A 21878-nucleotide genomic window follows, 5' to 3' on the forward strand; every position below is an offset into this window, starting at 1 on the left:
CAAGTTTAGAACACAAGGACATTCAAAATTACGAACATGATTAATGGGACAATCTGATTGGCCAGAGGACTGAGCATTATATTAATTTGAAATGTATGGTACTATCAATGCTCTTCCAAATGGTTTCTACGGCTCACTGTTAACTATGTTAGATCATGTACACACACACGGATTACAGTGCAGTGCTGCAAAATGCATTGTGCATCTAATCAGATTCCCACGCATACACAACATCTGTGGAAAAAACAATCCCTCCTCATCTTCTGCCCTTGAAACTAAAAAAATTAGAAGATGGCAGAACTGTTTCAAACAGTGTGTCAGCTATCCCTCCAGACTGCGTTCACCTAACCTCAAAAACAAGACCTTGTGAGTAATTCTCATCTTACTTTGCTGAAAAGATCTATCTACTAGAGATGAGATTAGAAAACTGATCACTCCAGTTTCCTTGGAACATTTGGTCCAATCACACCAACTGAGGTCTTGAAAGCACTGAGGGATGTGTGGACTACTACATGTGAAGTCTTAGCCACCATGGTTCAATAAAGCCAGCAAAGAGCATCCAGGCACACTCCTGACAGAGAACACCTTTGTTTTGCCTCCTTCAGAGAGGGCAATTTACTAGACAACGCCTATCACTAAGTCAAAATGCCTCTTGAAAGCAGCATCTGATGTCAGAAACCTTGCCAGCTCAGCAGACAGCCAACATACTATTGCCCAGATGACAGGAACAGAGACACATGTGAGTGAAAACGAACTAGCTCAAGCTTAACTCAAGCAAGACGAAGATACTGAGAAAAAAAAATATTTTGAGAAGATAGCTGAGACACTTGCCTCAATGAAGTCTCAAATCTCTGCTCAATAATAGAAGCTGAAAAACAACTGCCTTTACGCATCATGGATAGGTATGATTAAGAAAAAAGTAACAGCGGTTAAATCAAGGAATCGTGGTGAACAAAATTTGTTATGGATTTAGTACATTTCTTAATTTTGTAACAGACACCATTATGAGTGTATGAGAAGTTACTAGACACACAAAGAATGACTATCACATCAGTGGGTAATACCAAAATCTGAACCCCCTCTATGTTAAATCCTGTAAGTTTTCCCTATGAGTAGCATCTCAAGGGATTGTTTTAGTCAGCTCTTCTTGCATGTTCCTCTAACTGCCAAATGGCATGCCTGCCATGGAAGATGCTCTTGCTTAATTCTTAACAAATCTCAAATATTTCCATCTTCTCTTCTGGGTAACTTGAGCAATAAGGGGTTGTAGAACTCAAACAAATGTGGGCATTTGTTACAGATTTGTTCCATTTAATACCTAGTATTTTTCTAAGACGTTATACCAAAACTGCATTTGTTATGAAAATCTTCATGGAAACAGAGTAAGTCATTAAGCTACTATGTTCAGCCAAGTGCTAAATTTCCTAGATGTTCACAATAATGTAATTCTACCCAAAAATACAAATGTTTATATTAGCAGTACATTATAAGTTATACTTGAAGAACAAGATCTCATCAACTGAGAGCCAAAGGGTCTTGTTGCATATTGTCAGCCTAATTTATCTTTCCATTGTAAACATCAACACTAGTCCAATTTGAGGCCTGTGAATAAAGGTTTCATCCAAAAATACAGTGGGTGGGGAAGGAAAAAGTACAGAACAAAAATTATACCAGCACTAGTGTAATAACAATTTAGTGAAACTTCACCCCCCTCCCCAAGTCTGTGTCCATGATGCATACTTTCTGTTCTCAAACCAGTGACTGGATGCAAGGCCATGAAAAGCTGGTTTTTGTAGGCTTCTGCTGTACAAAAACCAGCTGTATATTTTTATTGTAGGAGGCCACAAGTCATTTACAGTACAGTAAACTAATAAGAATGGATGAATCAGCAGCAAATTACAAGCATACCTTGTTGAATTTCAGAGAAATACAGAGTTCAAGCTCTATGTTAAGATACCTACCAGATAAAGAAAGGAGCACCAAAAGTAGTTTCTCCACAGCTAGTGGCACATACTTTATCATTTAGTGCATTCATATTTAAAATAGACTTATTCCTCCAAGTGACATTTTTTTAATAGCAAAAGCAACCACCACACCATTATAGCTAGGGATGCATTGTGGCTTCCATTTTAAACCCAGATTCATTCATTTGGAACTTTCAACTTATCGAGCTGGAATGTTTTGGACTTAATCTCTGCCCGATTTTTTATTTTTTTAAATTCAAGCAAAGAAAGATCCGCCATCTCAAAAAGTCTCTGAATATAAATCACATAAGGGTACACAAATCTTTTTCCATGGACTTTTCTTGCTAAGGTCATGAAGTTAAAGAAAAACGAGCTGCATTTGTATGCACATCTAAGTTTGCTCTGGTTTCAATTTCTATGACTGTTCCATATCCTGGGAGACTCAAGTTCCCTCTCCTCAAGCTCTTCTGACTATCACATCACCAGGGTGCACAAGTTGGGCAGGAATCACCTTAGCTATGGACCTATTAAGGAACACAGGATGGAAGCTTGCTTCTTGTGCTTCTCAGTAGGTCTATAGTGGGGGCAGATACCTGCTCTGCAGAGGTTGGAGTAAGAGCTCTGTTCTGGTGAGCACGGGGGTTACAAAAGCAGTTGCTTTACAACAAGGAGAGATACAAAGCTCCTAAGTTTCACAGAACATTCATCTTACAAGGTCTGCCTAGGACAGAGGATTTGGTGGTATAGACAAAGCGTCCTAGATTAGGATATTTCTCAAGCTTTTTTTAAAAAAAGCCATAAAAGTAGATTAAGAGAATTTTAAGGTTGAATAATTAAGCATTCAAATCAGGGAATGCCAAAGTCAAAGTTACATGTGCCATCTTAACGCTGTCGCCTCTAACACATATACTATAACTAAATTACACCAATGTATAAAATTTCTCAAATATTATATACAATTGTTTCCAACAAAGTATGCCAAACAATACTTAAAAAGGACTAGTAATAGTCAGCACACTGTATTTGTTAGCTGAATAAAAGAGGGCTCAACAAGCAAACTTTGAACCGCAGAAGTAAATTCTTTCCTTCCTTTCTATCCAACTCCTCAGAACTCCCCCAGTGAAACGTGAAGGCTTGGCAAGCCAGTCAATTGATGGCCTGTTATGAGGCTATATAGTCTAATACTGCCAAATATTCCACCAAGAAAGCCCTGATGTAGGCAGTGACCTACCATCTTGTTGATTGCATCATGGTACCATTCTTTCACTTTTTAGAGCTTCATTTAATTGGGTTTAGCATTTTTCTGAGTTAAAATAACTCAGTTAAGTAACTGGTTTGTAATTAGGCACAGGTATCTAAGGCTCAGCCTATTGAAGTAACAATTGTTCGTGGTCTGTTCTAATAAATTAGCACTTTGAATTATTTAACCACATCTGACAATATTTGACTGGTCAAATGCCCAATTATTTTGGACCAGTCAAATGCCAACCCTAACACAGTGTAAACCGTTTCAAATACAGGCATATCTGCATGACCGAATAAATTGTCTTATTGTGCAAATCACATCAATTAATAGTTTTTAATTTTTCCTAAGATATCTTGCCTGAAATCCGCCCTCAAGCTTTAGTACAGAAACTCTAACAAATCATTTCAGAAATGTTGATAGCGTCAAAGCTCACCTTTCTCATTTTCCTTGTATTTGCATATGCCAGCTGGAATTTCAGCTTGAAACATAGAACCCACCATAATTTCCTGTTAAAAAAAAAAATGTAGATAATGCACTTGACAATCTTATTTGTTTTCTATAGAATGACAGAGTGACAATATCCTTTTAAGCACTAAAAATCCTGCCACCAATAACCTACAAAATATGGGACAAAAACTAATCAGAATTTAAAAAAAAAAACAATATGGAAATGTACTTTTTGTCTATGAGGCTTTGAGAGGGTATTAAAAGAAACAATTAAAAATGAACAGTTTTAATATTAATGTGTTGGAAAGAGCAGGAGAGGAAGCAGATAGATAATCTATAAAGCTCAAAGTCATGAGTTAAAACTTAAACTTCAACCCTTTTCCTCTATTTTGAGAATTAAAAACCCTTCACATCGTGCAGAAATGTATTATGGTTTTTACTTTACGTGGCATAATTGGCAGAGGAAAAAGAAAAGTAAATACACATTCTTTTACATCTACTTATTGATATTAAAAACAGTTACATGTACTTCATATAATGCTTGAGTTATATTAAAGCACCCCAGGTGTAATGAGAATTAGAACAAAGATGGCAATTACTTCAGTGTGATTTCTCACTTAAATCACAGAATTTATTTCACTAAATGAAATTACATTCTCCTGATCGGTCAGATGGAGACTGATGGATATGGAGCTGCTCCGTGATAATGTATGAATACTGTATGTGACATGGTTATCATGATTTCACAGTAAGAATATGTCGGTTTAGTTTAATAGCAGGCTGCTAAAAAATACGAGCAGGAAGTGAAACAATAGCTCAAGATATACTATTTCTCAGTAAACACTTCAGAGCATGGTTAAAACACAAGGCCTGAGCTATAACCGTGCAGATTACAGCCAAAGTTACAGGGACAAAGTTGGGGGCCAGTAGATCAAAAAGACTACTGTGTCCAGAGATCAGGGAAGTTGTTGCCAAGAAGCTGTTTGTTACTGACACCCCTCTCCACCCCCCATGGGACATCTGAAGAGGTAGGCCTCCCTAGGTCACCATCACCAGATGGTAGATCTTTAAATAAGAAACCAGCATGTAGACGGTTTTAAAATCCTTCCTCTCATATTATGCTTTATTCCTACTTCTAAGATTAAACAACACTTGGGTTTGAGAAGACTGATCACTGGTAAAAAGGGACCAAACTCCGCAAAAGAACTGCAGGTGTCAAACCCAATCAGACCTACTGGGCTAAGCACAGTTGATACACAAGGTACTATAGCCCAGGGCCTGGCCTAGGAGTTGGCTAATCGTGTGATTTCACCCCTGGAAAAGTAAAGGCAAAAGGCCTGACACCTGAAGGGGTGCATTCAGAGACCTGAGAGGGGACAGAGATGCAGCTTGTCCTGTAACTGACAGAGGTTTTTGAGGGAAACCCCTAAGCAGAGGCAAGGAAGTCAGAATGGGGGAAATCTCAAAAATGGAGGCTACTCCTATGCAAAGCGGTTCTTGTACCTGAAGGGAGTGGAAATCACCATGAACTTCAGAAAACAGACAGTGAAGAGAAAGCAAAAGTTAAAAAACTCTTAACTTGGCAGCATTTGTATTTTACCCGCAAATTATGAAATGATTTATTGAAAACAAGCTAAAGATGACAACCTGGTGGTTTTAGTTAAGTCAGACAATCTTTTCCACTTTCTGGATAAACTGAAAATTAGCAAAAAGGAGCCTGTTTATAGGAACTAATTCCACTGAACTATTATTTCTTGTCTCCTTCTGCTGATAGACTACAATACCCACTTATGCCTGGAATAACCAACTGTACACTGCATTTAATAGCACACTTAATAAAGATATATCCTTAATAGCAAGTCCTTAAATGTTTACCTTTTTCCAGTCTTCTGAAGGAATATAATCTTCATCTTCCTCAGATTCTTCTTCTATTTCACTATCTACAAGAAATTTTTCAGACATTATTTACATGGGAAGTACTACCATAAACCTTGTTCAGGCCAACATTATATTCCAGTAAAGTATGTCTTGGAGACAGATTGCTCAAAGCCATTGCTCGCTGGCTATTTGGATCTTTAGTTGTGACGTCACAACCACCTTTCTGTGAATGAACATATGGCTGGGATCTCACTGAGGAGCAAAACGGGAGACCACCACAACTTGGTCTGTCTTCCAGTTGAAAGGCATCCCATTGTGCCTTAGAAGAAAAAAAGAATCAGCTAATGTGCTTACCCAGAGTGGTTAAATATCCTGTTAATTGGAAAGACAGCAAACAGGAAGAAGGTTGTAAGTTTTTAAGATGCAAATAAGTAAACAGTCTATCCATTTTTGGGCCCCACCATAAGACTTTATTCCCCTTCATCCAACTCTACTTGTATAGGCTGACAACATTCCAATTGGTCAGGTACAGTTGTTTTCTGCAAGCATGCCAGTGTCTTCAATGATTACACTGAAACAGGTTCTCCTTACTTTCAACAGAACTGGCAGGCTGTTGGGCTAGTCACCCTCATTTCATTTCAGATCCTGCATCCATCACCGTCTTTCCTCATCCTTAGAGCAACACTGGCACCACTATCAGCCTCTGTTGAACTGTTTGTACACTAGAACACAATATGTGGGTCACTCCAAATCCAGCTGTTACATGCTCAGGCACAATGACATTTAAAAATACTGAACTTCACAGCGCACTCAGCTCAGCTATCCACGAGTAGTGCACTGAGAAAGCAGATTGCTTAATACCTGTGACATTCGGTACTTGCATTTGCTATAGTGAATTTAACATTTAGGAGTCCTTAAGTCAGGATGTGCGTCTCTAAGGAATGTCGGATAACCGTCTGTAATAGGGACTATCATTTGCATGGTATTGAAAGTAGCCACATTAATGTCAGCAGGTGAGGATCAGGTAGTAGAAAGACAGACCCTTTTATTAAATGCAAATCAGCATTCTGTTAAACATTGGCAGAGGAACCAAAAGCTAACCTAGGACATCTGTGTTAGATAAACATGAAAAGGAGAAAGTTACTTTGACTGTAAGCTCTTTGGAGCAAGGGTTGTCTTTTTCTGCCGTGTTTATTGTGTGCCTAGCACAAGTCCTGATTCATGACAGACTCCTAGGTGCTACCACAAATCCAAACAATAAACTTGAAAAATGACATTTCCAATGACTTAACTAGTGATGTAGATGTGAAGAATTTTAAATGTTAATTTCCTTTATTTTAAACCACTGGGTATACGGAGCTATAAGCAACCTTTAACTATAAGGTGATAATGTTTGTTGTAAACATATAGGTCTAAGACTCCAAATACCAGGAATGATACATTTTACTTTCCTCTGGTATAAATGGCTACACCACACAGTGAAATATTTGGTTGTCCAAATGACTTGGCTGGTAATATCAGATGCTACTCATTAGGAGAATGCAGGTTTGAGACCCAGCTAAGTGTTATTGCAACAGCAGTGAGGGTTACATAACACTAGATCAGCAGTTCCAAGTGGCTGCAAGAGTGAATTTTAAGCACATCTAAGAAACAGAGACATGATCAAAGAGGGGAAGTATGGAGCAGGGAAATGGTAACACTGAAAATGACGTTGTCAAGATAAATATTTTAAAAGAAAATTTCCTTCTGTGTTGCTATTCCCACCTCAGTTTATTAAAACCTGAAATATTTTAAATCTATTTTAGTTTATTTTTATTCATTTTTCTATTACTGAGATTAGACAATAAAAAAAGTTTTACTTTTGTTTCTTGTCAATTTCATTTTCTAGTTCTCACTCACTAGCACAAAGGTTCTCAAAAAGTTTTTCATGGAGCAGACCACAACTTAAGGGATATTATCTTGTGGACCTGCACCTCTCCCATTTATAATTTAGTTTCCATGTAGCAACTACAGCAACTGCTTACTTGGAATATTTATATAAAGAAAACAACATTTTTATTGTCTTTTTAGGGTGAATTAGCAACTGAAAATATGGAGGTGAGCCAGCACCCTGCAGCCAGCCAACTATTCTTGGACCATCAGCAGTGCTCCACAGACCACAGCTGGGGAAATGCTACAGCTGAGCAATACCGCAATGCAAGGTTACAAACACTGCAGGGAATATTTGCACTGATCCTTCACGTTGGTCCACATGGGAAGATCACTGTAGTCACTGGGGCTCCAAGTGGATGGCAAGGGAGCTTTGCAGAGATGTAGAGGCATGCCCATGTGGACCTATTTGCAGGACTGGGGACTACGTTTCCACTGAAATGTTAAGAAGTTATTGAAAGCATTTCACTGGCCTTAGGTTTTGCTTTTCCTTTTAAGTGTGCACCAGATTTAATCCTACACTTTTCCTTTAATAAAACTAATACAAAGTCCATGATTTGTAAAAAAAAAGAAAAAAAAAAAGAGAGGCTTTATCATATGTTAAGGACCGTGGACAACAAAGAACTATGTTTAATTTCAGGTTTCAGAGTAGCAGCTATGTTGAAGTGACTTGATAATAAAGAACAGCAGTGGGAGAAGAAAAGAGATCTGACAAACACTCATAAGTAGTAAGACTTAGATATTTTTTAGTAACTCAATATTTCATTAATTCTAGATCTTAATAAAATTATGACAATTTAGATGATGGTGCATAGTACTGAACAGCACATACTTGTATCAAAATATTTACATCGACGTGGGTGAATTATCTCCTGTGGATCTTGAGAAGCAACAGATGGTGCTGGATCATCATTGGAGGACTGTGTCTCATCCTCCTGACCTGATGAATCCTTTATGGTCTCCTCCTTAAATACAATAAAGCAAACAGGAGACCGTTTAAACCTTCTGCATTAGAGATAATCATCTCTCTTTTTTTATAAGATTTTATTTATATTTCCAGAAATTTCAAACAGAAGAGGATGTTGTACACATAATAAACTACAGGTTGTAGTGTTACGAATGACAGGTACTGGCTGTGGACAGCCACAGAGATTGATTAGATGCATTACACAGTATTGATACAGATTTTGAGAACATATTTTAAGCAGGTCAGGTTTAACATTAAGTCTTAGATGAGCTAACCAGAATTAAGCACTGTATCTAGTTTTTCCAACATGGAAATTTAGGGTTAAAGTTTAATACCATGAGCAACAATAAGTATTGTCACACTTATGTGAACTATCCTATACTTAATCACGCTTTGGTATGGGATGGGGATATGTTGGATTTCTATTACTGAGTAATTCTATGTTTCGCTAGGAGCAATTCCGGGTGTACACCCCTAATTTTTTGTTAAGCTGTTTGTAAGGATATGCAGCTTGTGGATCTTAGAACCAAGGGATAGGTCAATTTCACAAGCTAATTCATGTGAACCACTAGCTTTTCACAAAATTCTCATACTGGGCACTCAAAATGTGTCAGTGAATCTACAGACAAACACTGAATGGTAAAAATTCCCTTCACTTTTAAGTAGTGAGGTTTTTTTTGTTTGATGGAGTAAGTTATGCACAATAAGCTAAAAAAATTGGAAATTATAAAGGCATAGAGTTCTTTACAGCTCTCTTGCTCTTAAAGTATACCCCTATCTTTAAAACCATTCCCCCAGAATTTTGGATTTTTTTTTAATATCAGGATTAGGAAACACTGGATAACCATTTCTAGTCACGTGGAAGGCTACATCTACATTACAAGCTAGGGGTGAGATTCCCAGCTCGCATACACATACAGAGAGCGGGCATGAGTAAAAAATAGTTAGCGTAGCCACAGCAGCACAGACAGCAGCAGCATGGCTCAGCCGTGCCAAGTATAAACCTGCTTGAACCGCATGCGGGCATGTACTTGGCACAGCTAAGATGTGCTATTGCCCACGCTACTGCAGAAATGCTACTATTTATACCTGCACTAAGTATGTGTATGTGAGCTGGGAATCACACCCCTAGCTTGTAGTGTAGACGTAGCCAAAAAAAGTTACTCTTCAAGGTGTGAGGTTATCATAAAAACCTTCAATAATTAGATTTCACCCCACAAGAAGAACGTATCAGCATACTCCAATTCTAACATCACTGAGTTAAGTAAAAATGGTAAAAAGATCAAATATTAAAAGAACAGATGCTTGACAGAAATGAAACCACCATAGTGGGAGATATTAGAATTAAAGAAAGTTACATGAGAAGGGTTGAAAAAAATGAGTTAGTGGATTGATTTATGCATTTGGTGAAGATAACTAATGCAACTTGCTCAAACTTATTTGTTGAAACATCTCAGACACATTATGCACATCCTGTATGCTTTTAATGACAAAGCAGAAAATAAGCTGCAAGTTTAATAAGTAAACGGGAAATCAAAAATAGTCCAAATGCAACACAGCCAACTCAATGGTTCAATGGGAACTTTTAATGTACTGTCATTCCTTTTAAATTTCCACCCTCTATGTTGCATTAAATAGAGCCCACCCCACCCTCGATCGGTTTTCTATGGCTTTGTTTGTTTCCTTAAGTACAATATCCGAACCTTAAAAATTTCTTGTCTCAGAGTTATTCAACTTGCACGGATTTGGCAATTTTTACAGGGGAGCTTTTAAATCACAAGAACAAACTTTCATGCTTTAAAGAGCTGCTCATGTACTCAGTGCATTCCATCCAAAGGCTCCAAACCTGTAAACGAATACATGTGGGCAAGAGCTTCATTGATACAAGGCATGCAAGTGTCAATGGAATATTGACAAGGGTACAGAAGGTCTAGCCACACACAAGAGCTTGCGAAGTTGGGGCTCTATTCAGTATGCACTTTTCAAACGGTCAGAACTTTGATAGGTTTTAACAAAAAATTGAGGTTGACTTAAGGCACTAATGCTCCTTAAGAAGTAAGCAAATGCCAGGTTTTGGACATTTTAGCTATAGCCCTATTTTTAGAAGTATAGTTAGAATTTTACAACATATTTTAATCTTTTAATTAAAATTGCTGCTAGGATTTCACTCATACTTTGAACAGAGACCGAACATGTAAGAGTTCATGTCAAAGAGCTCTATTCTTTGCTCAGCCAAACACCCAAGTAAGGCAAGAGGACCTACTGTAGTCTGGCCTAGCATGTATAAACTTTAATTTGCTTTATTTTAAATCGGATTTACATTACAGGACCTCAAAAACAGCTGTGTCCTTAGCTTGTGTCCTTAGGTCTGGACAAAAGTAAAGGCAACCATTTAATTAGAGAACTGACAGTTTGTGTCATAACTAACTTCTTGCTGTGGTAAGAGGGCTAACCTTTCTAACGTGTGAATGTATGAGAGCATGTAGATGTTTAAGTAGTAGCACTATGTAAATTTATATTAAAAAGAACACAATTAGATACCAACTCAAATTCTAAGCAGGTGACAGATCAGAGTGTAACCCTTCATTCTTAAAGGTATCAGCATTAAATTACTCTACCCACTAGGGGAATCGTGAGTTGCTGATCACCATTGTATTAAAGTACATAAGTTAGCCAGAAGGGGAGTAAATAGAGTACATCACTCAATTAACGGTGCTTTGAAGGAGTATAATAAGAGTTCAAAAGCTGAGAAAAACTGCACCTCCTTGACTGTATGGGTTAGTATGTGTAAGGTTAGAGTCAGAGTTTATGGCTAGAAGGGACCACCAGATTGACTAGTTTGACCTGTTGTGTATCACAGGATACCAACACCTCATCCACATACTAAACCCAAGAGCTGAAATTAGACCAAAGCAATCAAAAGTAGACCAAAGATTCATCATGTATTTCATTGATCTCCTGATATGACTAACTGTGTTGATTTGATCATTTGGTCAACTGTTGATCCCATTTCATGTTATTAATATCTTGATCAATCAATTCAACCTCTGTAAGACTGTGTAGTCTTAGATTTAATCATCATATTGTTCCATCCTGTTTATGAAAATTATATTAATTTAGCCAGTAATATGTTGATTTAAATTATATTTGCTTTCACATTATCTTAATAGAATCCATAAATCATACCAAACTGGTTTCTTTCTCAAAACAGCAACAAGGCTAAATAACCTCAAAGGCACAGGTGATCCTGGCCATATATTTATATCTCATTACCCTTACACCTATCATGCAACTTTGTGCAAGTCACTTAACCTGTCTATGCTTTAGTTTCCATATCTATAAAATGGGTAAGATAGATCCTCAGTTGTGAGTGCTATAATAAACAGTACATTATTTATATTATGGACAATATTTCCTTTTTCAATCCATACTAAGCTTCCTAACCTCCCTCAATCCTGTTGGTATTAACCATACAAAGGATTTTACATTACAACTGTAATACTGTAAGATTATATGCTTTAAAAGGCCACCAACAATGACCAAGTTATGATTATGTCATGACAGTATAGAAGAAATCAGAAACAGAATAATTACAACTATAGTTAAAGGCAGGGTCTGGAGAACTGCAAGCAGAAAAATGCCTTCTAAAATAAAAGATGTTCGTTTATCTTAAGAGTTCATAGGACTGCATTTTAAAGAGGCCATGATTATAATGATATATTCTCACAAAATATTTGATCATATTTATTTTCAACTATTAATTATAGAGAAACAATCACTGTCAGTCTTTAATACGTCGGTCAAGAGTGATTTAAAATGGTTAATTTCAGAAATTCAGGCCATCTGCAACCATCATGGGATGACTTTTTGTTTCAGTACCACACCTGATCAATAAAATCATCATATCCATAGTGATATGCTCAAATATATAAAATAGATTGTTTTCAGATGAGTCAGACACTATGTTTTAAAGCAGACTATAATCCTGTTGTATATAATGCTGCACTGTGCAATTTATAATTGATCTCAGCATCAATTCTGGATGCTATAAAGATGAATTACAGCAAGGGTTTATGGGATGGAGTAGATGTTTAGAGCTCACTCCTGAACAAGTGAGCAAAGTTCAAGTAAAAGTGCTTTTTACAGGAGAATAGAAATTGCTGGACTGGGTCAGACTGCTGATCCATCTAGACGAGTTTATTCTGGATCTGACAGTGACTAGGTATTAGAGGAAGCTGCAAGAAACTTGGCAGACAACAGTTATGGTTCAACATGTGTAAAAGGGCCAAAGCTCATTAGTAGTTGATCCTTAAACTACAACTGGATATAAAGCAAGAGGGATGAGGGGAGTAACACCTAATTCAGCCCTCTGATAAAACCAACTCAGGTTTGTGCCACGTGGACCTCTTACGCAAAGAGGCTGTACCATTTGTTACTTCTTCCACATTTCTATTTGGAGACCTTTTGAAATCAATTCTGCAGTATTTAAGAGTACAGTATTCTTGCAAGTATTCATAATAGATTTGCCTCCCAACATAGTGCAAACTATTTCTGTTTCAGCTTCTGTACTAGATGACTGGAGGATAGCTAATGCAACACCTGTTTTTTTAAAAAAAGGCTCCTGAGGCAATCCTGGCAATTTCAGGCTGGTAAGCCTAACTTCAATACCAGGCAAATTGGTTGAAACTATAGTAAAGAACAGAATGATCAGATACCTAGATGAACATGATTTGCTGGGGGAGAGTCAACATGGCTTTCATCAAGGGAAATCATGCCTCACCAATCTACTAGAATTCTTTGAGGGGGCAAACAAACAGAGATGAGGATACGGGTGATATAATGTACTTGGACTTTCAGAAAGCCTTTGACACGGTCCCTCACTGAACGCTCTGAAGCAAAGTAAGTGCTTGGAATAAGCGGGAAGGTCCTCTCATGGATCAGTAACTGGTTAGAAGACAGAAAACAAAGAGTAGGAATAAATTATCAATTTTTGGAATGGAGAGAGGTAAAAAGTGGGATCCCCCAGGGATCTGTCCTGGGACCAATGATTTTCAAGATATTCATAAATGAACCAGAAAAAGGGGTAAACAGTGAGGTGGCAAAATTTGCAGACAATACAAAATTACTCTAGATGGTTAAGTTGAAAACAGACTGTGAAGAGTTACAAAGGGATCTCACAAAACTAGGTGACTGGGCAACAAAATATCAGATAAATTCAAAATGTTGCTAAATGCAAAATAATGCAAACTGGAAAACAATCTGAACTATACATACAAAATCATGGGGTCTAAAAATTAGCTGTCACCACTAAATGATCTTGGACTCATTGTGGATAGCTCTCTGAAAACATCCGCTCAATGTGCAGCGGCTGTCAAAAAAGCTAACATTGGAAACCATTAGGAAAGGAACAGATAAGACAGAAAATATCAAAATGCCACTATATAAATCCATGCTATGCCCATACTCTGAATACTATATGCAATTCTGGTCATCCCACCTCAAAAAGGTGACATTAGAATTGAAACAGGTACAGAGAAGGGCAACAAAAATGATTAAGGGCATGGAACAGCTTCAGTAGGAGAAAAGAAAGACTGGGACTTTTCAACTTGGAAAAGAGATGACTAGAGGGGATATAATAAAGGTCTATAAAATTGTGACTAGTGTAGAGAAAGTGTTATTTACTCATTCACATAACACAAGAACTGGGGATCATCCAATGAAATTAATAGGCAGTAGTCTTGAAACAAACAAAAGGAAGTACTTCTTCACACGATGCACAGTCAACCTGTGAAACTCATTGCCAAGGGATGTTGTGAAGGCCAAAACTATAATGGAGTTCAGAAAAGAACTAGATAAGTTCATGGAGGATAGATCCAACAATGGCTATTAGCCAAGAGGGTCAGGGATGCAACTCCATGCTCTGGGTGTCCCTAGCCTCTGACTGTCAGAAGCTGGGAGCGAATGACAGGAGATGGATCACTCAATGATTGCCCATTCTGTTCATTCCTTCTGAAACACCTGACATTGCCCACTGTCAGAAGACAGGATACTGGGGTAGATGGACCATTGGTCTGACCCAGTATGGCAGGTTTTTATGTTCTGCTTTGGTTTGGCATCTTGCATATCCATGAAGGGCTTTTATGTACTATTAGTGACTAAACTAGAAGGAGCATGCAAACTAGTTCTGAATTTCAGGACAGGGTACTAGACAACTGAATGGGAAAATATTTCCAATTAATACAGTCACTTACTTTGTTTTCTCCACTACACCCACTGTTGTCGTCATTATCAACATCTTCATCATCTTCTCCTTCCTCTTCCTCCTCTTCCTCGTCATCTTCATCATCTTCCTCTTCTGGAAGTGGGACTGTACCATCATAGCCATAAAGGCTAAGTAGTTCATTAATTGGCATTTCACCTTCCTGAATAACATCCACCAAGCAAAGTTTTGACTTCCACAAAGACATTTCACATTACACAGACCTTCTCCACATTTTTAAGATATGTATTTTACACATAACCTAGCATGGGTAAATATGTGAGGAATGCATGTGTTAAGACCATCTCAGCTAACATAAGCATTTGATCATTGGGAAAAGATTGGAAACCTTACAAATCTGTGGAAAATTACTTCTTGAACAACATATGGCAGGACTTGCAACTTCTAGCAATGTAGGAATTTAAACCTGATTTTGCATACATATTCCCAAATTATGCACAATACTGACTAGCAGGTCACTGTTCACACAGATACCCCTCAGCTCTTCATCACATGCAAGAGGTAAATACTATTGAGCACACTGTTGCACTACTTTTTAAAAATCAAACTACTAAAAATAGTCTACAAATGTGCAGTTAAAAGTAACCCTCAAAATATTTGTCCATTTTTAGGTCTTTATATTTAAAAAAGAGGTTCTACTCTGAAAGAGGACTACATATGGCTCCCAATTTTTTTTTTAAATCATCAGTTATGTTCAGTTTAATACAAAACATTAACTGTCAGCCCAGCAAATTCAGCACTGGATCTTTCATTCTGCTGGCCAAATTATACCCTCTAACACCTATGTAATCTCACTGCCTCAAATGGTGATGCACAATGGTGATGCATCTGGTTGGCCCTGTTATTGGAAGTTAGTAACCGTTCTGTTGATAAACAAAGAAGCAAAGAACCCAGCTGACAATCCCTTCGCACTGCAGTACTCCAAAAAGCAAAAAAAAGTAAAAACATATTTTATCATGAAGCCAGTAGACAGGACACAAGCAGCAGATCAGTTGAGTAACATGGCAAAATTTTTACATATTCATTCTTCTTCTTTTGAAGAACTCTGTACAGCTCGAAAGCTTGCCTCTCCCACCAACAGTAGTCCAGTGAAAGATATTACCTCACCCACCTTGTCTCTCTTTACTTTGGTGGATTCTCTGAGCCTGCCTTACCCCATTACACTCCAAAAAGCTTTGGGTTCTAGCAACCATTTGTGACAAGGTGGGGGTCAGCTGGTATCAGATTATGATCTCTATGTTGTCCTATTTGTAGAAATATAAGCACTGTAACTGCACAAGTCTGAACTTTCCCCAGGGCAGTTATTGTATCCCAGAGCGCTACCCTGCCCAGGAAAGGTGTAGGACACCTCGAAGAGACTATAACTGAGATACATCAAGACTGCAATCTAGGGCCATCACTTCATTTCTCAGCTACTGGCCCACCCCCATGAAACAATGTTTTTTTCTACATGGGACCTACAAAGGTAGGGTGGGAGGGAGAACAGAAACATGACTGTTAGATCTGGAGCTTCTTATTTTGAGCACATGGCCCAGAGTCTGAGGCCCTATTTAAGACCACGGATGGTATCCTCTCCATAGTGGGCCAATCACCACCACATGTGAACTTCAAGAGGGACTGCCCAGCCTCAGATGCTGACAAACCATGGACTCATAAATAGGGGTGAGCTCAGACTAGGGGATGGCATGTCTCTGGACTTTGTTATTTTCAAAGATCTATAACTCTTGAATGCTTTAAAAGTAAAGTCACTTTGGTTAAGCAATTCCTTTGCTAAACTTGCGTTCCTTTCTTTCCTACTACACTGTCTCTGAAAGGATTAAACTAGTAAGCTTGGAGTGCCCCCTACCTAGGTGGAACTCATGGAGCATGTGACTTGGGAGGTCTGACACTGGTTTCAGGATATACAGAAGCTGGATGGTGGCATTCCACATCTCAAGGAAGAGCATCAGACGAGATCTGAGCCTAGAAAGAGTGTTCCAGAGCTAGAACCAGTGACTAAATTCTGCCCTGACCTAGTTGGCTTGGATCCAAGAAGGATCCATTCACAACAGGCTGATAACTGTACAGTGGAGTACAGGGCCAATTTATAACATCCTTCCTCTACAGAGGAGTAGCACATGGCTCCCTCTAGATCTAAACAGCACCACTGCTCATTGTCTTGCTCAGCAGAAAGTCAAAACATGGAGACCCACCAGAGTTTCCAACTCCTGCCAAGGAACAAACTCTGGTCCTGACCTTTGATCGCTGCCATGGCATCACCAGGCAGTACACAACTATACCACCAAGCTGACCCTTTTAAAATGTTATATAAAATATAAGGAAGGAAAGCAATTGTATTGAAAGCTCTCTCTACACACTTGAGGAATCCTATTTCCCAGAATTCACCCTTTCACCCAAAGCGTCTCTAAATTTGTAATAAACTGATTTACTTAACTTCATTTTCATCTTTAATATCAAACCTGCAATTACAAATGTAAGTGACAATTCATTATTGTTACTGAAGATTAAACAGGCTAAATAAGCTTTTTAAAAGTTAAACTGGTAGTGATTTACTGTAGTTGAAGAAAATTGTACTTATATATAAATTTGAAGATAATTACATGTGCTGAAAGCCTTTCAACCCATGAAATCACAGACTGCATTTGAACTAGTTTAGAATTCATTATGAACATGCTTAAACCACGAAGTATTGTTCCTGACTAACCAGTTGCAATTCAAGTCAAAATTCTGCCAAGCTCATATCCCCTAAGAGATCACTTAAAGCAGTATTTAAATGCCAGCAAGAGCCCAAGATAAAAAAAATAATTCTTAGAATGCAATTATTTTCAGTACACATTTTAAGATGTATGCATAATCATCATTAATTGGCGTTCTAATCTCAGCTCTGCTGAGAACTCATTACGTGGCCTTGGGCAAATTACTTAATCCCTGTCTCAGTTTCCCCACCTACAGAATGGGGCAAATACTACTTACTTCATCACAGGAGTGGTATGAGGATGAATGTTTGTACAAAGAATTTAAAATGTCAAATTAAAAAAAGTTATGGGATGAAGGAGTTTATTTATAGAAATTTGAAACTAACATGTACTAATCAAACAAACAGGGAATAATCAATTTATGTAAAACAAACATTTAGCTAGAGCACACTTTGTTTACGATAAGTCTAAAATTTGACATCTACACCAATAGGTATAAACAAAAAAACTATACCTCAACAAGCATTACAGTCTATTATGTACATAGCTTCTTTGCTACAGATTTTGAGAACTGAAAAAGTACCTCAACGGGTCACCATTCCTAGGATTTATTTGTTCACCAATGTATTTGGGATCAAAACCCAACAAAATGTAACCATCTTGCATAAATGGTATTTTTGTTTTATAACCCATAAGTGCCATTTACCCTTGTAAGATCCTCTATTTCAGAATTGAAGTTTGTTTCTCCTTCCATCATTTCCTCCTCTTCTAATGTCCGTTCATCATCAAAATCATGAACCAGCATATCAGCAGACGGGTCAAATTCATGGTCATCAGATGTTGCTGAACCTCCTAGTATAAAAAATTTGAAAAGAAGTTGATCAATCACATCATGGGTTTAAGGAGTTAGCTTGGTATTAGGGCTGTCAAGCGATTAAAAAAAATTAATCGCGATTAATCGCACTGTTAAACAGTAATAGAATACCATTTATTTAAATATTTTTGGATTTTTCTACATTTTCAAATATATGGATTTCAATTACAACACAGAATACAAAGTGTACAGTGCTCACTTTATATTTATTTTTGATTACAAATATTTGCACTGCAAAAAATAAAATAGTATTTTTCAATTCAGCTAATACAAGTACTATAGTACAATCTCTATCATGAAAGTTGAACTTACAAATATAGAATTATGTACAAAAAAATAAAACCATGTAAAATTTTAGAGCCTACAAGTCTACTCAATCCTATTTCTTGTTCAGCCAATCGCTCAAACAAGTTTGTTTACATTTGCAGGAGATAATGCTGCCTGCTTCTTGTTCAGAATGTCACCTGAAAGTGAGAACAGGCATTTGCCTGGCACGGTTGTAGCCGGCTTTGCAATATATTTACATGTCAGATGCGCTGAAGATTTATATGTCCCTTCATGCTTCAACCACCATTCCAGAGGACATGCGTCCATACTGATGACGGATTCTACTCAATTACAGTCCAAAGCAGTGCGGACCGATACATGTTCATTTTCATCATCTGAATCAAATGCCACCAGCAGAAGGTTGATTTTCTTTTTGGTGGTTCGGGTTCTGTAGTTTCCGCATTGGAGTGTTGCTCTTTTAAGACTTCTGAAAGCATGCTACACACCTCGTCCCTCTCAGATTTTGGAAGGTACTTCAGATTCTTAAACCATGGGTTGAGTGCTGTAGCTATGCTTAGAAATCTCACATTGGTACCTTCTTTGCTTTTTATCAAATCTGTTGCGAAAGTGTTCTTAAAAGGAAGAACATGTGCCGAGTCATCATCTGAGACTACTATAGCATGAAATATACGGCAGAATGTGGGTTAAATCAGAGCCTGAGCCATACAATTCTCCCCTCCAAGGAGTTCAGCACAAATTTAATTAACGCTTTATTTTTTAAACAAGCATCATCAGCATACAAGCATGTCCTCTGGAATGGTGGTTGAAGTATGAAGGGACATATGAATGTTTAGCATATCTTGCACATAAATACCTTGCAATGCTAGCTACAAAAATCCCATGTGAACATCTGTTCTCACTTTATGGTGACGCTGTAATTGAGAATAGGCAGCAGTATCTCCCGTAAATGTAAACAAACTTATTTGTCTTAGCAATTGGCTGAACAAGAAGTAGGACCAAGTGGCCTTGTAGGCTCTAAAGTTTTACCATGTTTTGGTTTTGAGTTCAGTTATGTAACAAACAAAAAAAAAATCTACATTTGTAAATTGCACTTTCACAATAAAGAGATTACATTACAGTACTTGTATGAGGTGAACTGAAAAATACTATTTATTTTATCATTTTTACAGTGCAAATATTTGTAATAAAAAATAATATAAAGTGAGCTCTGTACACTTTGAACTCTGTGGTGTAACTGAAATCAATATATTTGGAAATGTAGAAAAAAATCAAAAAATATTTATTAAATTTCAATTGGTATTCCATTATTTAACAGTGCAATCAAAACTGCAATTAATCGCAATTAATTTTTTGAGTTAATCAAGTGAGTTAGCTGCGATTAATCAACAGCCCTACTTGGTATTAATAAAAATGTCACCAATACCCAAACCAAAAACTAAAATAAAATCTAGACACGAAGATGTTTGCAAAGTCTAAAGTTCTGAAGAATTCAACTACCCTATTTATTCAAAGGAGAGGTTCATATTCTGTTTAGATGGTCAAAAGCTATAGAAAGAATCAGAGGTGAGGGTTTGACTATTCAGTTTTCAAAGTACTGCACAGTTGCATGACATCAGCTGTTGCTCCATGTAGCTCTCAGCTTAATCTCTATGCAACCGATAATTTAGGGTTGGAGTATTCAAAGGCTGAATCATAGAATATCTGGGTTGGAAGGGACCTCAGGAGGTCATCTAGTCCAACCCCCCTGCTCAAAGCAGGACTAATCCCCAATTTTTACCCCAGATCCCTAAATGGCCCCCTCAAGGATTGAACTCACAACCCTGGGTTTAGCAGGCCAAAGCTCAAACCATTGAGCTATCCCTCTCCCGCTCAACAGCCTTATTCAACAGCCTGCACCAGAGTTCTACATTGGGTAAATTACTAGAAATATTGACCAGGATGTATATGAAGGGAATTTTTGTGGCTTCTTGGAAGGTACCATTCTTAAAACTGAAAGGACATGAATGGAGTACTGTTATTCATAATTACAGATTAGAAGGAAGTTTTAAGACTTTGCACATTAGGTCAAGACCTTAACATTCAGGCAATTTTCTACCTATTTTTTGTTTTTTCCCCCTTTTGCATGATTCTTTGTAAAAAAAAAAAAAAAAAAAAAAAAAAAAAAAGTCTAGATATAGTAACAACTAGCAGTAACAAGTGAAAAAATAAATGAAAGGCTGACTGCTAACAGACTGAGCACAATGCTGAAACCAACGAACTATTGATTTATAATCCCAGCACTTTTAACTACTTGCCTTGGGCAAGTAACTTCATCTGTGTTTCAGTTTCCAAATCTGTAAAAAGTGATAATACGTAGCTCACAATGGTGTTATGAGGATTAATGTTTATAAATCCATTTTAAAATATAAAGTGCATCAAGTATCATTAAATGAGTTTTAACAAGATTTAAATTTTCAAATATGTTGTAGTCCACGGATATTGACAGTGAAATTTAGCATCTAGTTTGCAACGGGAAGCTTAGTAAATGTCTTCAGGTTATGAAATTACTGCAGGTGACAATTTCCATCACAGAAAGATGAGCTCTCCAAGAAAAAAAAACTGTTCAAAACATAAATTTATAAGTGATATTTTCATTCCTTTAACATGTAAAAAGTTGGAAATGTTTATTAAAATAATACCTGATTCTTCCAGGTAGTCATGCAAGCTGCTGTAAAATTACATAATCTACTGAATTATTTTGTTTGGTATTTTCACTACACGAAAGAACACTACTGAAAATGATGCTCTGTAAAATCTTAAAAATTAAGGATTTGATTGCTTTTGTTGATGCAGTAGCTTCCAATGCCAAAACCTGATCTTTTGTAGGACTTGCACCAGAGTCGAGTCTCGCTTTCATCTGAAATGATCTCACCATAATGTGAAGAAAACATCTATTTGCTGAACAGATGATTTCATAACCAAAAGCAACATATTAATTACCTGAAGTAGCAAAAATATCCACTGACACTAATTCTAAAAGAAACTGCAGTTTCTCACAGAACTCCAGTATATGTAGGTGTGATTTTTTGCTGAAACAGCTATACCAGTACAGCCCCTAGCGTGGATATAGTTATAGAAGTATAAAAGGCCTTATACTGATATAACTGTATCTACATTAAGGGTTTGTACTGCTTTTATTGCTAAAGCATAGTTAAGTGGTATAACTGTTCAAGACAAGGTAGTCCAACAAAAAGTGAAGCTGCTCGTGTTGGAAGGCTTGCATTTCAATTACTAGGATGTTAATCTTGACAAGGTCAATCATCTTGGACA

At 37.3% G+C, this 21878-nt stretch overlaps 1 protein-coding gene across 4 annotated transcripts in view; it reads right to left on the bottom strand.

Moving 5' to 3' along the window:
• The window catches only part of MIER1 (MIER1 transcriptional regulator), a 60179-nt gene that overhangs the window by 12756 nt on the left and 25545 nt on the right, over positions 1–21878 (bottom strand). For 2 of the 4 annotated variants that reach the window (XM_084637365.1, XM_084637363.1), the window contains exons 3-8: positions 20864–20902; positions 18114–18259; positions 14683–14853; positions 8297–8429; positions 5533–5597; positions 3644–3716 (exon numbers count right to left, since the gene is read on the bottom strand). In XM_084637365.1, coding sequence (XP_084493491.1) covers positions 3644–3716; positions 5533–5597; positions 8297–8429; positions 14683–14853; positions 18114–18259; positions 20864–20882 — 607 coding nt within the window. In that variant the 5' untranslated portion in view covers positions 20883–20902. The remainder of the gene's footprint in view (positions 1–3643; positions 3717–5532; positions 5598–8296; positions 8430–14682; positions 14854–18113; positions 18260–20863; positions 20903–21878) is intronic. The other 2 variants (XM_084637366.1, XM_084637364.1) reach the window with 1 other exon arrangement.

This window comes from Lepidochelys olivacea (assembly GCF_965140295.1).
Source record: "Lepidochelys olivacea isolate rLepOli2 genome assembly, chromosome: 8".
In the NCBI taxonomy this organism is placed as follows: domain Eukaryota; kingdom Metazoa; phylum Chordata; order Testudines; family Cheloniidae; genus Lepidochelys; species Lepidochelys olivacea.